At 37.3% G+C, this 13,965-nt stretch overlaps 1 protein-coding gene across 1 annotated transcript; it reads left to right on the forward strand.

Moving 5' to 3' along the window:
• The first annotated feature begins 9,040 nt into the window (after positions 1-9,040).
• Positions 9,041-13,495, forward strand: LOC146320159 (nuclear factor 7, ovary-like). Its single transcript, XM_084728291.1, has one exon. It carries the CDS (start codon positions 9,182-9,184, stop codon positions 10,604-10,606), a length of 1,425 nt encoding a protein of 474 aa, XP_084584417.1. The 5' UTR covers positions 9,041-9,181; the 3' UTR covers positions 10,607-13,495.
• The last annotated feature ends 470 nt before the right edge of the window (positions 13,496-13,965 follow it).

Raw genomic sequence — 13,965 nt, forward strand, 5'->3', positions numbered from 1 at the left:
GCTTATATTCATTATTCAGTTCTGCTTCTGTTTATTCCAAGCAAACATATTGGTTTTGCATTTTCATGAACTGAGTACACAGTGAATCACTTTGTGTCGTTATTATATGTTTATTTACAAAATTTCACCAAGTTTGTAGGCGCGTATAATTTCATTCTGAGCTTCACAGCCAGAACAAAAACAAGGACAACCAGTCTCACGTCCCCTCTGAAACTTTATCTCCTCACAGTGACATTAATCACAACAACTCTGGTTCTGGGGGATGCAGCAAGTGTGAGGGCCAAGATGGCGGCTAATGATGCGTAGCTCGCCAGGGGAGTGAGGCGAGGCTGCCATTTCAGCCGGGGGACGGTCCAGTCCGGGTGGCTAATGCATCCAAGACAGCTGGTGACACAAACCCAGCGGTCCAGAGGATCTGTCGGTCCGACCGTCCCCCTAGACGTTAAGCCACGATAGTTAGAACCGTGTGTGTGTGAGTGTGTGTGTGTGAACGATGATTTTCAGGACTGACATCAGTAGGGACAACAGATCTTCATGGTCTCCAGTGGGCTTAATGATGAGGGGAGGACATGAAGATTAACAGCGAGCCCTGAGGAGTGTGTGTGCAAAAGTGTGTGTTTTTATGTATGCGCAGGTGGGTGAATGTACATCATGAACAACTGCTCCCTATACACATTGCATATTAGCTAAATGTCTCAACTCTCAGTGTTCACAGTTACAAGAAGCAGACTGTGACACGAAAGGGGAAGCAGTGTGTGTGTGTGTGTGTGTGTGTGTGTGTGTGTGTGTGTGTGTGTGTGTGTGTGGACAGGTTGCCTTGTTTCGCACACACGAGAGTCCTCCAAGGGCCAAGTGTCTTTTTCCACCTCCTCCGTCTCCATGGTGAGGTTGCTTCCTTAAGGGATCATTGAGGAGCTTTTCTTTGTGTGTGTGTGTGTGTGTGTGTGTGTGTGTGTGTGTGTGTGTGTGTGTGTGTGTGTGTGTGTGACAAGCAGCTCCAGGTGTCTCACACAGATCACAGTGTCGTCAGGTAGCGCTGCCTGTTTCGTCCCTGCTGTCAGAAACACATTTTTGTTTGTTTTACACATCTGTCTACCCAACTATACGCCTGCTGCATCTGAATAACACACGCAAATGCACACACACACACACACACACACACACACACACACACACACACACGCACACACACACACACACACACACACACAATGCACACATGCATTCAAACACACACTGTTTCTAATCAGGGAACAAACTCAGCTCATTTGTTGAGATGAAAAACTGTATTTTGTTGTTCATTACATATTCCTCAGGGTGATAAGTTTTATAGAAGTCTGTGGTGCCACTTGTGTTCTCATTCAGCTTGCAGTTAGTATGAGAGTGTGTGTTTGTGCTCACAGAGTTACTAAGACAAAACTAAGAGAGTGTTTCTCCGGTGGCCTTGGTTTACGTGTCCCAGCGCTCTTCTAAAAAAATAAAAAAAATAAAACATTTCTGAAGCAAAAGCTGTTGAATAATTCAGCCATATTTAAAAAGAATAAACTATGATACTCCATGAATATGACCTGGTAATCCCCAAAGATGCTCCCCCTTCTCTCTTTCCCTCACTTTCTTTCTTTCTGATTTTAGTCTGCCCCGCTGTAAATGATGGCGGGCTCTTTCTGTGCTTATTTTCTTAGCATAACAACTCTTAATGCTTCACAAGGAATCATGCATGTTTTAGCATTTTTTTTTTTTTTTTCTACATGAATGCTGATCTTTCAGTAGTAGTAGTAGTACACTTGTATCCTAGTATACTCTAGCCTCTGGACTTTAAACAACCATAAATAGACCCAGATGTTAGGTGTGGTTGAGTCTAAACTTTTAGTCATGCTAGAGAAAGACAGCTGATATTTGAACACAACACCCACAGAAACACATCCCTCCCTTCAGTGCTCCTTCAGAGGTTTTGCCCCTCAAATTTGTGAATGTGCATTGCCAAGGAAATGACAGTAACAGCTGAGTAATATGGGTGGAATCCAGTGCATCTGCATCCCAGAGGTAAGTAACCGGTAGCCTCAATGAGGGAAAGTAATATTTTATGGCTGCTGTTGACTCCTGCACTGGCAGGAGGGGAGCTCAGAGTTTATGCTTAAAACTTCTGGGATTAAAAAGTGGAGTAAACACTTTTGTCCACAAGAGCCTCAAAAATCAACAAAATAACAAGTATATAACAACTAAATAACAAGTTGGAGAATAAAAGTGTTTTAACAGGAAATCTTCTGTGAGGGCTGACACGAATCCACAGAATCCACAGAGGATAGAAGAGGAGAGCAGAAAATAGTCCACTTGAGATCCTACTGAGTTACAGTGCACCTCCTGCAGAGCCTAAACTCCTCTTTTTATTCTACTTTTTCTCTGCACTGTGGTAGAAATATTTTTATATATTCACATCCTTAACTTATATAAGAGTGCTAATATAACACTATGAACCTCACTTACTATAAGTAAATCAGGCAAATGTACTTCAAGTATCAAAAGTAAAAGTACTTATTCTACAGTGAAATGTTCCCTCAGTGTTTAACCATATGATGTTTTTTGGATTAATATTACTGCTGCATTTATGTGTGTGTTGCATTTTTATTGCTGCAGATGTATAATAGAATAGTTTATATATTTTCTTAAGTATGGTACTTATCCATAGTCAGTGTATTACCTGCAGTAGATGGCGGTCAGAACGTCCCAAGTTTGGAGATGAAGCTGGAGTTCTAGGAAGATATGCAATGTACTGCAGTGGACAATGTCAACAGAATGCACAACTGTATTTTAGCCACCTCAAAAAGGTCTTCTGATGGAAAACCACTATTATAAAAGCCCAATATTGCTCTCCCTGCAAATCAATCAAACTCTTTCTATTTGTGATAGTGTGTCAGTTTGCTGAATCTGAACAAACCTTTTAAAATACCAAGGTCGCACAAAAACACAAATTAACTGATCCACACAGCGGTAGGCCAGCAACCGTAAACAGTACAAGAAGAAGTGGACGGAGCTTCCAGGTCTGAAAAGTTAAGCCAATGCAGACGTGCCTGAAACCTGTATTCTTTCTAATTGCCAGCAGGGGGCAAATCTATTGGCTGCAAAAAGAAGTCATTTTGTATGGAGTCTTATGGCTAAATTACTCTTTTTCTCACTTCATTAATGACCACAGTAAACAGTTTCTTAATGAGTTTGTGGTCTCAATCACTAGTCTCAAGTCTTTTTCTATACAGCATGATGCTGATTTTGTAAATTTGGTTCAGTTTAGAGTAAAATAGACATTAAAAGAGGGTAGGAGGATCAGCTAATACTCTAGTACCTGTTGCTTATTTCTTGCCTAAAATATTTTCAGAGACATATTTTAGGGTATTGTTTGGTTGTAATACAAGAGAGATTACGACCCAGCAGGCCGACATTATTTCCTGCTGAACTGATGAACCAAAACAAAGTATTTCCCAAGTCATACTACCAGTCCGCCATCGACCACCACTACCAATCGTCCACCAGCTCCAAGATTAAGGCTTCAAAATGATAGTCCACAAACCAATGGGTGATGTTACAGTAGCTATGCCCACTAATATACAGTCTGTGTCAGCAGTTCTTGTCTTCTGCGAAGTAAAATCAATAATTTTGCCAGAGGAGTCGAAAATTTATCAAAATTTAGCTTCTAAAACAGCAGTATCCCATGAGAAAAGGCTATGTTGAATATTTTCACCACTTTAACTTGCTGTCAGATTGAGTGTACACTTAAACTGACCCTGTCCACAGCTGTGCATTGCTGAGCTTCGTACACCGGTACTCCTCCTGCTCCTCTAAACTCAGTGCAAGATGAATGCCATCTACTGTAGGTAACACACTGACTCCAGAAAAGTACCTCATAGAACTCTACTGCAAAAAAAATACATACTATTCCTTTAAATTTGACTTAATTTGAATTACAGTATACAGGTAAGCAGGTGTCCTGCACAGGAAATGTGACCTCAACACAGACTTTAAACACATCAACCGCTCCAGATCCATCAGCAGTCAGAAACATTAACTGATCTTTGAACGTCTGACCCGTGTTGTTGAGGTCTGTGAGGGCGTGCAGACATCAAACTTTAATGCTGATGGTATGATATGATGTCAAATCGTCATGCAGCCTACGCCTAACATGAGGGAATTAAATGAAATATAATGCAGAATATAACACAAGACAGGACAGCACTGTGCTGCAGCAGCAACAGATAAATGAAATGGCGCCCCCCACAGAGAGTCAGAGGTAATCACAAGTAAAAAAAAAAAAAGAAAAAAGATAATAGTTTATGATTGACAGGTGGTCTTGTAGAAGTATCTACAGCAATATCTTCTTAAAGTAAAAGAGCCTGAATGTAAAAGTTAAATTTAAATTCCTTCATTGATTTCTGGATAAAAAGTTATGGATTTGGACTTTATTGACCCGAGACTGATGGACATTAGTTGTGAACACGCTGAGGAGGACAGAAGTGTCAGTGTTCAAGGTTTTCAGTTAACTGCAGATGAAATGAGTTGCAGTGGGATCCCCGAGGCAATAAATCATTTTCACCAGACTTGAATGGAAAGCTTTTCCTCACCGTCACCCTCCGTCCTGTAAGTGCAGTCACAGACAGATTGAACATGTGAATGTGTGTTTGATTTGCTAAAATCCAGGGGGAATCTGCAGCTCCTGCTGCAGGACCCATGCAGAGGTTGTTTAATTACACTTTTATTGTATGGCTTGATGTGAACCTGCATGAAACAGGACAACTTGGCATTTAATCAATCTTTTATAGCTACAACCCTGATCCCCAATATTGAGGCCTGCAACATGTTCCACAAAAGTTGGGACAGGGACATGTTTACCACTGTATCACATCACCTTTTCTTTTAACAACACTCGGTAAGCACCTGGACATTAATTGTTGAAGATTTTAAAGTGAAATTCATCCTCATTCTTGTTAAGTCTTTCCATTTCTATAATTTGCATGTCATAATTTTCACATGGGAGATCTGCACTGCAGGCAGGCCAGTCTACTACCCGAACTTTACGAGCAACACGTGTAGAGAGTGTCTTGGCATTGTATTGCAGAAATAAGCAGGATCATCCCTGAAAAAGATGACGTCAGGATGTTAGCTTTTGCAGTTAGCACTGGAAACAATCTAGGAGGTCCTCTCCCTCTTTTGCCCAGAGGTCAAAGCATTCATGGTTCTAAAGAACAATCTGAAATCTGAAACCCATCAGACCACAGCACACTTTTCCACTTTGCGTCAGTCCAGAAATGAGCTCAGGCCCCAGAGAAGTCCTGGATGTTGTTGACATATGGCTTTCACTCTGCATAGTAGAGTCTTAACTTGCATTTGTAGATGCAGCAACAAACTGTGTTTACTGACAACGATTTTCAAAGTGTTTTTGACTGTTACGTGCAAAGATAGTTCCTCTGGATTTTTTCAATCTTTAAATGGAATCGATTGTAGATGGTGAAATCCCTAAATTCCTGCAGTTTTGTCTTGAGAAACCTTGATGTGTGATACTGCCACCTGTTACCAGTTAACCTGTTTACCTGTGGAATGTTCCAACCAGGTGATTTTGAACATTTAACAACTGACCCAACTTTTTTTAAAAAAACATAATGGTATCAAATTCAGAATGAGTGTATATTTACAAAAAACAATAAAGTTTGAACGTTAACTATCTTGTCTTTGTATTGTTTTCAGTTGAATACAAGTAAAAAATGATTTTCAGATCATTTCATTTGAGCGTCCCAACTTTTTTGGAACAGAGGTTGTATATTTATATGTTCAGTTTCTCTCAATATTGATTTGAAATTAATTAGTTCCCAAATGCAGTTTTTTTTTGTTTTTGTTTTTTTTATACCAAAATAAATGAATGCATTTGAATCACTTGGAGCACAACTATGATACTTTGGGGAATAGAAACAAGGTCATTGCTAAATAAAACCATTCCCCCTCTATGTTTTAGCGTTGGTCCCAAATTAAGGAGGCACATGCAGAAAATAATAAATCTTTTCATGCAAAGGATGGGATATTTATAGAGAGCAGTGCTGAATCTATGAGAGGACTCATTATTTAACTCCTTTATCATGTAAATATATGTATTACACATATATAAGACACACAAGTACAAAAAATGTTAATTTTCTCAATTATCAAATCATACTAAATTTTTCCACTGTTCTGAAAGGCATACTATGGACTTTAAAGATGTTGCATAAGCTTTTTTCATTCTTAATGAACATTTGTCATTATGTGTAATAGTTAACTGTTAGTATCCATCAACAAATAACACTGCAGTCACTGGGTGGGGCGGTTGTATGCTGGTTGTTGGAAGATGTTTGTCTGCTAGTTTTTGTTGTGAACGTGCAATAAAAATATTTGAATATAATTCATATACCATGGTCACCTTCCAGAAAAAATGTTTTCATCGTGTCAGATCTCGTTCAGGTCTTTACTGGTAACTAAGATGTAAACAGAAGTGCTGCTACTGTGGTTGCCTGCAGTTTAATGTCTCTTGTGCACTTATTTTAAAGGTTAAACTTGTGACCTGAACTGTTTGAGATTCCTGACTTACAAAATTAAGAAATGTGTTTTCTTTTACTGGCATATAATATAGTCAAGAGTAAAGTAACAACAGAGACTAAATGTGTTTTTCATTTCTTGATGCATTCAAGGACTACAAGAAAACCTCAGGTAATCACTTAATAAACAAACAGGTACTAGTATTGCACACATACGGACACATGTCATCATCATCATTTTCATACCAAACTGGTTTTGTCTACCGGGAGGTCAGGCAGAGCTCAGGTACGCCAGCGGTGTGTTAATGTACCTGCAGCCAGAGAGAGGCAGCCTCAAGGCCTCTGGACCACATCAATATTACAGCACACAGGGCCGGAGAGGAGCCAATCAAATATTCATTTATCAGCCCCCCTCTCTTTCTCTTTTTTTACAGCTCTGGTTCTCTCCAGCTGGCCTGTAACACACTGAAAACACACACAGTCTGTGTTCACATGTTAACCCTCAGTGTAGAGGCTCTGCTGCTTGAGTATTCAGTGTTTCAGAGCTCCTCAGGGAGAGCTGGGGTTAAGTGTTACGTGGCATGAGAGCAACATTTGGGGTCAAATGCAAAACAAGGATGACATAACACTGAGGAAAGACTGAAAGTTCTACATATAGTATAGTTAAGTCTTTACTGCAAGTACTAACCTGCACGTGAACAGGTAGCGACTGTTGAGGCTAATAGAGTTGATTAGCTTTTGTATTTCTGTGTAATAACCTGCGAAACAGAACATAAATGGAACAGACAGCTTTCAGGTATTATTATTCCTGTGTTTAAAGGGTTTTAATACAACCTCCATCAAAAACGACATTATAAAATGTCCTTATTTTCTCTGTCTAGTGAAAAGAGACACAGCTGAAAATTTGCATTTGAATTACTAAAATATCCAGAATTGTTTAGGTGTTAATTTGTCTTAGTAAACATTGATTTCATTAATGAACTAATGAGCTCAGTAATAATCTGAAAACTTAATGCATTTTACACATTTTATATTCATGCATATATACAGTACATATACATGCATTTAGTCATATTTGTGTGTGGACACACATCTCTTTTATCTCCATAAGGGGGAAACAAAACCTGCACTTTCTTTACATGTTGTCCAGAATGTTACTTCTTTGTGAGTAAAAATAAAGGTTAAGAGAGTGAAGTGGGTGCAGACCTGTATGGTAAACACTACAACCCCATTTATATCAGACAAGCCATGCTTTATTTCTCACATTTTCAGGCATTTAGCCTTCGTCACTGGATTGATTCAGGTTTCACTGAACTGCACTGAAGGTTGTGATGCATTTATGGTAAAAAAAAAAAAAAAAAAAAAGTTAGATTGTTAGATTAAATTTGTTACACTACAAACTACAACAACTACTACACCTCTGTAATACAAATAAAATACACAGGTGAGGGAACTATTAACTATTTAACCTTTTGGAGACATACAGCAGATAACTAATTTTTAACATGTAGAGCAGCCTATATGGAACTTTATCACATTTTGTCCACTAGAAAGGCACCCAGAAGGAAACTTTTGCCCTTTTTAAAAAGTAAAACAGCTAAAGCAGAACAGTGGACATATACAGCCATACAATGGTGTTTGCTTCACGTCACTATTAACCTGAATAATTAACGATAAAGGATGAATAAGGATTTTTATTTTTTTTATTTTTTGTTGTTGTTATTGTCGTTGTTGTTGTTGCTGTTTGTAAAGGCACTGCTAAAAGTTGGCCCCTCCTCTCTATAGGTTCTGGAAAACAGCCTTGAAAAATAGCAAGCTTTACAGGTCAGAGATTGATTTCTAATGAAGAGATTATAACTGAAAACAAAAAAAGTTGTAAACAGTCAGAAGTGAATAAAGCATGTCATTCATTTTCAATAACAGTTTGCACTGATGCAAAATGGCACCAATGATATGTTGATAAAGCCACATCCTCTGAGAAGTGCAGCACCAGACTGTAATGCTGTTATACACGACCAGTCACTATACATACATTAATTTAATCAACTGAAAATAATACCAGGCTGTCATGGACAAGGAAATAAAAACTACTAAACCTGTGCATGCATGTTAACTGGACAAAACATGCTTCCTGTTACAGTGACAGAAAAATAAAAATGTTGTAAAATTGGTTTAATGTCAGTCTGTTGAAATGTTGAATCCTCATTAGATTAAAATACAAAAACAAAAAAATATATCTGAATTCTTTATTTGGTGGAACAAAATGTAGGAGGTTGTAATTTCTACAGATTTTGCAAGTTACTTTCTTTTTCTCCAGAAAACAACTGCCAATATGGGAACTGTACTCGTATCAATCAAAATTAAGTATTAAACTATAACAGACATCCTGACACCTCCATCTGCTGGTGACAAAATGACACAACAGCATTTCCTGCTGTTAATAATTTAACAGATGACTCATGAAAGAAAGTGAAAGTAGATTTTGACATTGTTGAACAGAGCCGCGACGCCATTACAGGGTGAGAGATCTCTGCTGAAAAACATATATTTGGAGTACACTGAGTGTAAAGGTGAAGAGACTGTAATGCGGTGAGTCCTGCTGCTGTAACTTCACTTAACTTCAACAAAAAATGGCAGAGCGAGCTCTTCTTGAAAGTTACCTGAGCTGCCATGTGTGTTCAGAGACTTTCAGAGATCCTGTGTCTCTGAGCTGCAGCCACAGATTCTGTTCAGACTGCCTGAAGAAATTCTGGGAACAAACTAAAAACAAAAACTGTCCCATTTGTAAAAGAAAATCTTCAAAGGATAATCCAGTAGTGGATTTTGCACTGAAGGAACTGGCTGACTCCTTTGCTGGGAGACTGAAATCTGGATCATCTGAGACAGAAAAAGGAGAGAAGAAGGTGGAGGTGGTGTGTAGTAAACATCAAGAAGTGCCTAAACTGTTCTGTAAGGATGAAGACAGAGCTGTCTGTCCTGTCTGTGAGTTTTCTCTCCACCAGAGTCACAAGGTGGTTCCTATAGATCAAGCAGTCAGTGAGCTGAAGGAGCAGCTGAAATCTGACTTAAAGTCTCTACAGGACAAGAGGGACAAATACAAACAAGTGAAGAAAACATACAATGAAATGATTCAACACTCCAAGAAGCAGGTGTTGTCCACAGAGAGACAGATCAGAGCAGAGTTCAACAAGCTGCACCAGTTCCTGAAAGAGGAAGAGGAGTCCAGACTGGCAGCTCTGAGGGAGGAAGAGGAGCAGAAGGGGAAGACTATCAGCAGAGAGATGAAGATGATTCAGGATCAGATCTCCTCTCTGTCAGACAGTATCTGTGCTGTTGAAGAAGAGCTGCAGAAACACAACGTGTCATTCCTCAGCAGTTATAAACCCACTCAGACCAGAGCCAGAGTCCAGAGCTCACTGTCAGATCCACAGCTGGTCTCAGGAGCACTGATAGATGTGGCCAAACATCTGGGCAACCTGTCCTTCAGAGTCTGGGACAAGATGAAGGACAAGGTCCACTTCACTCCTGTCATTCTGGACCCAAACACTGCAAACCCTCATCTCTATCTGTCTGATGATCTGACCAGTGTGAGATGTGGAGACACAAAGCAGCAGCTTCCTGACAATCCAGAGAGATTCACTAAGTATACCAATGTTCATGGCTCTGAGGGCTTCAGCTCAGGGAAACACAGCTGGGAGATGGAGGTGGGAGATCATCCTGTCTGGCGTTTCGGTTTGGCTAAAGAGTCAGTTGACAGGAAGGGAGAGATACTTGCCTCACCAAAATGTGGAATCTGGTGTTTGTTGCATGACAGTGGAAAATACACTAATGGTCTTGGTGAGACTGTCAGTGTGAAGAAGAGTCTCCAGAGGATCAGAGTCCAGCTGGACTATGACAGGGGGGAGGTGTCCTTCTACGACCCTGAAGACATGACTCACATCTTCACTCACAGAGACACTTTCACTGAGAAACTCTTCCCATATTTCTGTGTTGGAGAAGCTGGTGATGCAAAAACTGTTGATATCAAAATCTGTCACTTTGATATTTCTCTGTGATGTTCAGGAATCAAAGTTAATTGTTCAGACTTTCAATCATAATCATTTGAGGTTTATTTGACTCTGAATTCATCTTCACTCTTTACACCCAAACCAACATTCTGGATCTACTGGCCTTTTATTTTTTAATTTTACATCTAAAGTATATCTGATTTTGTTTTGAAGGTCACAGAAATGTTCTTTTCTCACTGTCTCTGTGGACTGAAGTAAATTATCCAAAGTGGTTTCATGTAAAAAAAAAAAAAACAGAAAACATTTAATTGTTTTCAATTAAAAAGTTAATACTCATATTTGAAAGACAATAATGAATTTATTCTGACAGCAATGTCTGTCTAGATCACATTAGAAAATATATGGTAAATTAATTTTAAACATACAGTATATCTCCAAAATACTGAAACTATATGATACTATTTGTTTATTGAACATCTGTTGAACTGTTTTATACTGGTAAGGATCATGGCAGATTTTATTTTATTTTTATTTTTTACACTTTTCAGTCTCAGAGGACCACACTCTGGATCTTATTGATTTTATTAGTTATTGTTTTGTTCTTCAGCAGAACTTATTTGTTGTCTATAACTGCCTGAAATTGATTATACAAAAGGTTTTCAAGCAACATACTGTAAAGACAGAAAAACAAAAAAAAAACAAACCCTGAAATTCATTTCAGATCTTCAGTCATGAGGTTTTTAGTTATGTTTTGTTTATTAAAGGCTGTAACTTCTGCTTCTTTAACCACAGATGTTGCCTTCTTGGCTTTTAAAAAGTATTTCAGAGTGCACATTGTGTCATAAGAAATGTGGCAGCAAAATGATGAAACTGTATCACATCATCAGGAGACGAACTTTACAAATTAAAGGTGTTAAAGATTTGAATATTTTGCTTTTGTGCTGATTTTGTCATCAGTTTTAGTTTTTTATATTTTTGATTTTTCTGCTGAATTATTTCAGTTTTGGATCTGCTGTTTTATTCTTTGGAAAAGCATGCTTTAATTTTATTTTAATCTAATTTTAAATTCATTCTTTAATTCTTACATTGTTTCTTCATATGACAAATGACGTTTAAAGTTATCCAGGTGGTGAACACTGGCATATTTACACATTTTTTATGAATGTGTGTTGTCTTGATAAATGAATGATTAAGAGAAATCAAACTAAATGTGGCATTTTTTGTAGTGTATACATGGTCAGTAACATGAATGATAAATGGAAATGGCTAGTATGTGATTGACATAAAGGAAATAGTACAGTTTAGTTTATTTATTTATTTATTTTAATCAACAATACCAGGATGCTGTTTCACATGACGTACAATCCTAGATCACAGCAGGTTATATTCATATTTTTGTGTTGGAAGTTGTTTCCAGTTTCTTTTCATAAATCTGTGACATTAAAAAAGGAAATACAAACTGTGATTAATACAAAACACTATACAGCCAGCTTTTACAAAATATAATATATAATGTTTATCTGTTACCAATTTAATATCCATTTTTACTTTTCAAACAGCAAATTCCCTCCTGAAACTCTTTCAACATCAATATTTATGGAGTCCAACTATTTTTCTTTTGTAAAGTGACAAATTATTATTTATTTGTAAAGAGATTTAAGATTTTCACAAAAAATTGATTCCTTAAACAAACACTGTATAATGCTGACACTGTGTATGAAGTGAGGAGAAATGGATAAATATTTTCAGTAAGACAACATTGTTTAATAAATAGTTCCACTATGACATTTTCTTATTATTTTGTTAGCTTTGATACAGTTTGTAAGAACAACATGCTCATAATGTCATCAACATTATTGAATGTACGGTGTGTAAACAGAATGTGATCTCATGGTCACAGTTTTCTTCCTGCAAACGTCACAAGATGGAGACAAAGTTCATGTTTTCTTCACAGCCTGCTCATTTTTAAACACTCAATATTTCTACTTTCTGTCACTTATTTACATGAATATGATTGTTTGATGCAAAAGTTGGCCCTTTGCATTTTCTGATTTTTCTGATTTTTCTTTAAATATCCTTCACAAAGTATTGTATGATGTCCAGAGAATCTAAGAAACTCATCACTGCTGTGGTTCCTCATGTGTTGCTTCATCAGGCATCAGTTTCATCAAATCATCTCACAAATCATCTCACAAATGATTCACACTGAATTATATCTCAGACATGGGTGGTCTTTTCAGTTTTTAAATGGCTTTGAAAATCAGGAGGCAGCACTATTACATACACTACTGTACATGTTCCATTTATTCATGCTGGTGAAGGTTTTATATACTCTAAAGCTTTCTAATGTCATTTTATTTTTTAATTTGTACATATATTTTTCTACCTATTTGCATTCTGTTTCAACCTGCCTCTCTGTACAACTGTATAACTTAAGTTTCCTTCTGGGGATCAATAAAGTTTTGTCTTATCTTCAATTTGACTGTGACATGAACCTGTAGAAATGTGCTGAACACACAGGAGGTGATCCATCACAAACATTTCACTCTTTTTGTCAAAGTCAAGTCAAAACTTACATTTAAGTGTGTAAAAGTGACTTGATGTCAGTCAGTGTTTTCAGGCAAACAAGCAGGTCACCTTTGATATTTAGCTGAGATTTGAGGATCAGTGAGAGAAAAAGAGAAGGTGGAGACATGATAATCACTTCAATATGAGATAACAGAGCTAACTGACTTTGGACAGTTTTTATTGCTTGTGCTTTACATTTGCTACAACATGTGATCTTGTAATTTCAGGTCTTGTGTTTCTCCATTATAGTCGGTAGATTTTTTTTTCTCACTTTTATACTTAAATATATACATTTCTTAAAAAATGATATGATCAACATTTCCAAGAAGACAACAGTGTTTAGAATCAGAGTCACAATCAGAAATGGTTTCACTATTACATTTAATTTTTATTTTGTGGTGACAACATGTTCATCTCTGCATAAAGTCATCAACATTATTCAATTTAAAGTCTCCTTACAGGATGTGATCACATTTTTCTTGTCATAAACATCACAAGATAGAGACACAGTTCACATGTTTTATTTCCAGTTTTTGTCACTTATTTTCATGTGTATGATTGTTTGCTGCACAGGCTGATCAATTGTACCACCTCTTAGAAGTTTATGATTCTGATTTTTTTTTTTCTTTTGGTGACGCTTTTCTCATTCTTTCCTTTCTGGTGGTGCTGGAATGAATGAATGAATGAATGAATGAATGAATGAATTGATAGACGAATGCTTTTTATTGGAATTATATTCTTTATATCATGATTGTTTACTGTAACACAAAATTTGAAAAACTTCCTGGTAATAAAAATGTTGTCTCATATTGTTTGAAAATATTTACCCTGTAAGTTGC

This window comes from Lutjanus erythropterus, chromosome 10, assembly GCF_056507025.1.
Source record: "Lutjanus erythropterus isolate fLutEry1 chromosome 10, fLutEry1.hap2, whole genome shotgun sequence".
NCBI classification, from domain to species: Eukaryota; Metazoa; Chordata; class Actinopteri; order Lutjaniformes; family Lutjanidae; genus Lutjanus; species Lutjanus erythropterus.

Bases quoted from the DNA above. Each gene is read 5' to 3' on its own strand.
- LOC146320159 (XM_084728291.1), top strand. From the start codon at position 9,182: ATGGCAGAGCGAGCTCTTCTTGAAAGTTACCTGAGCTGCCATGTGTGT.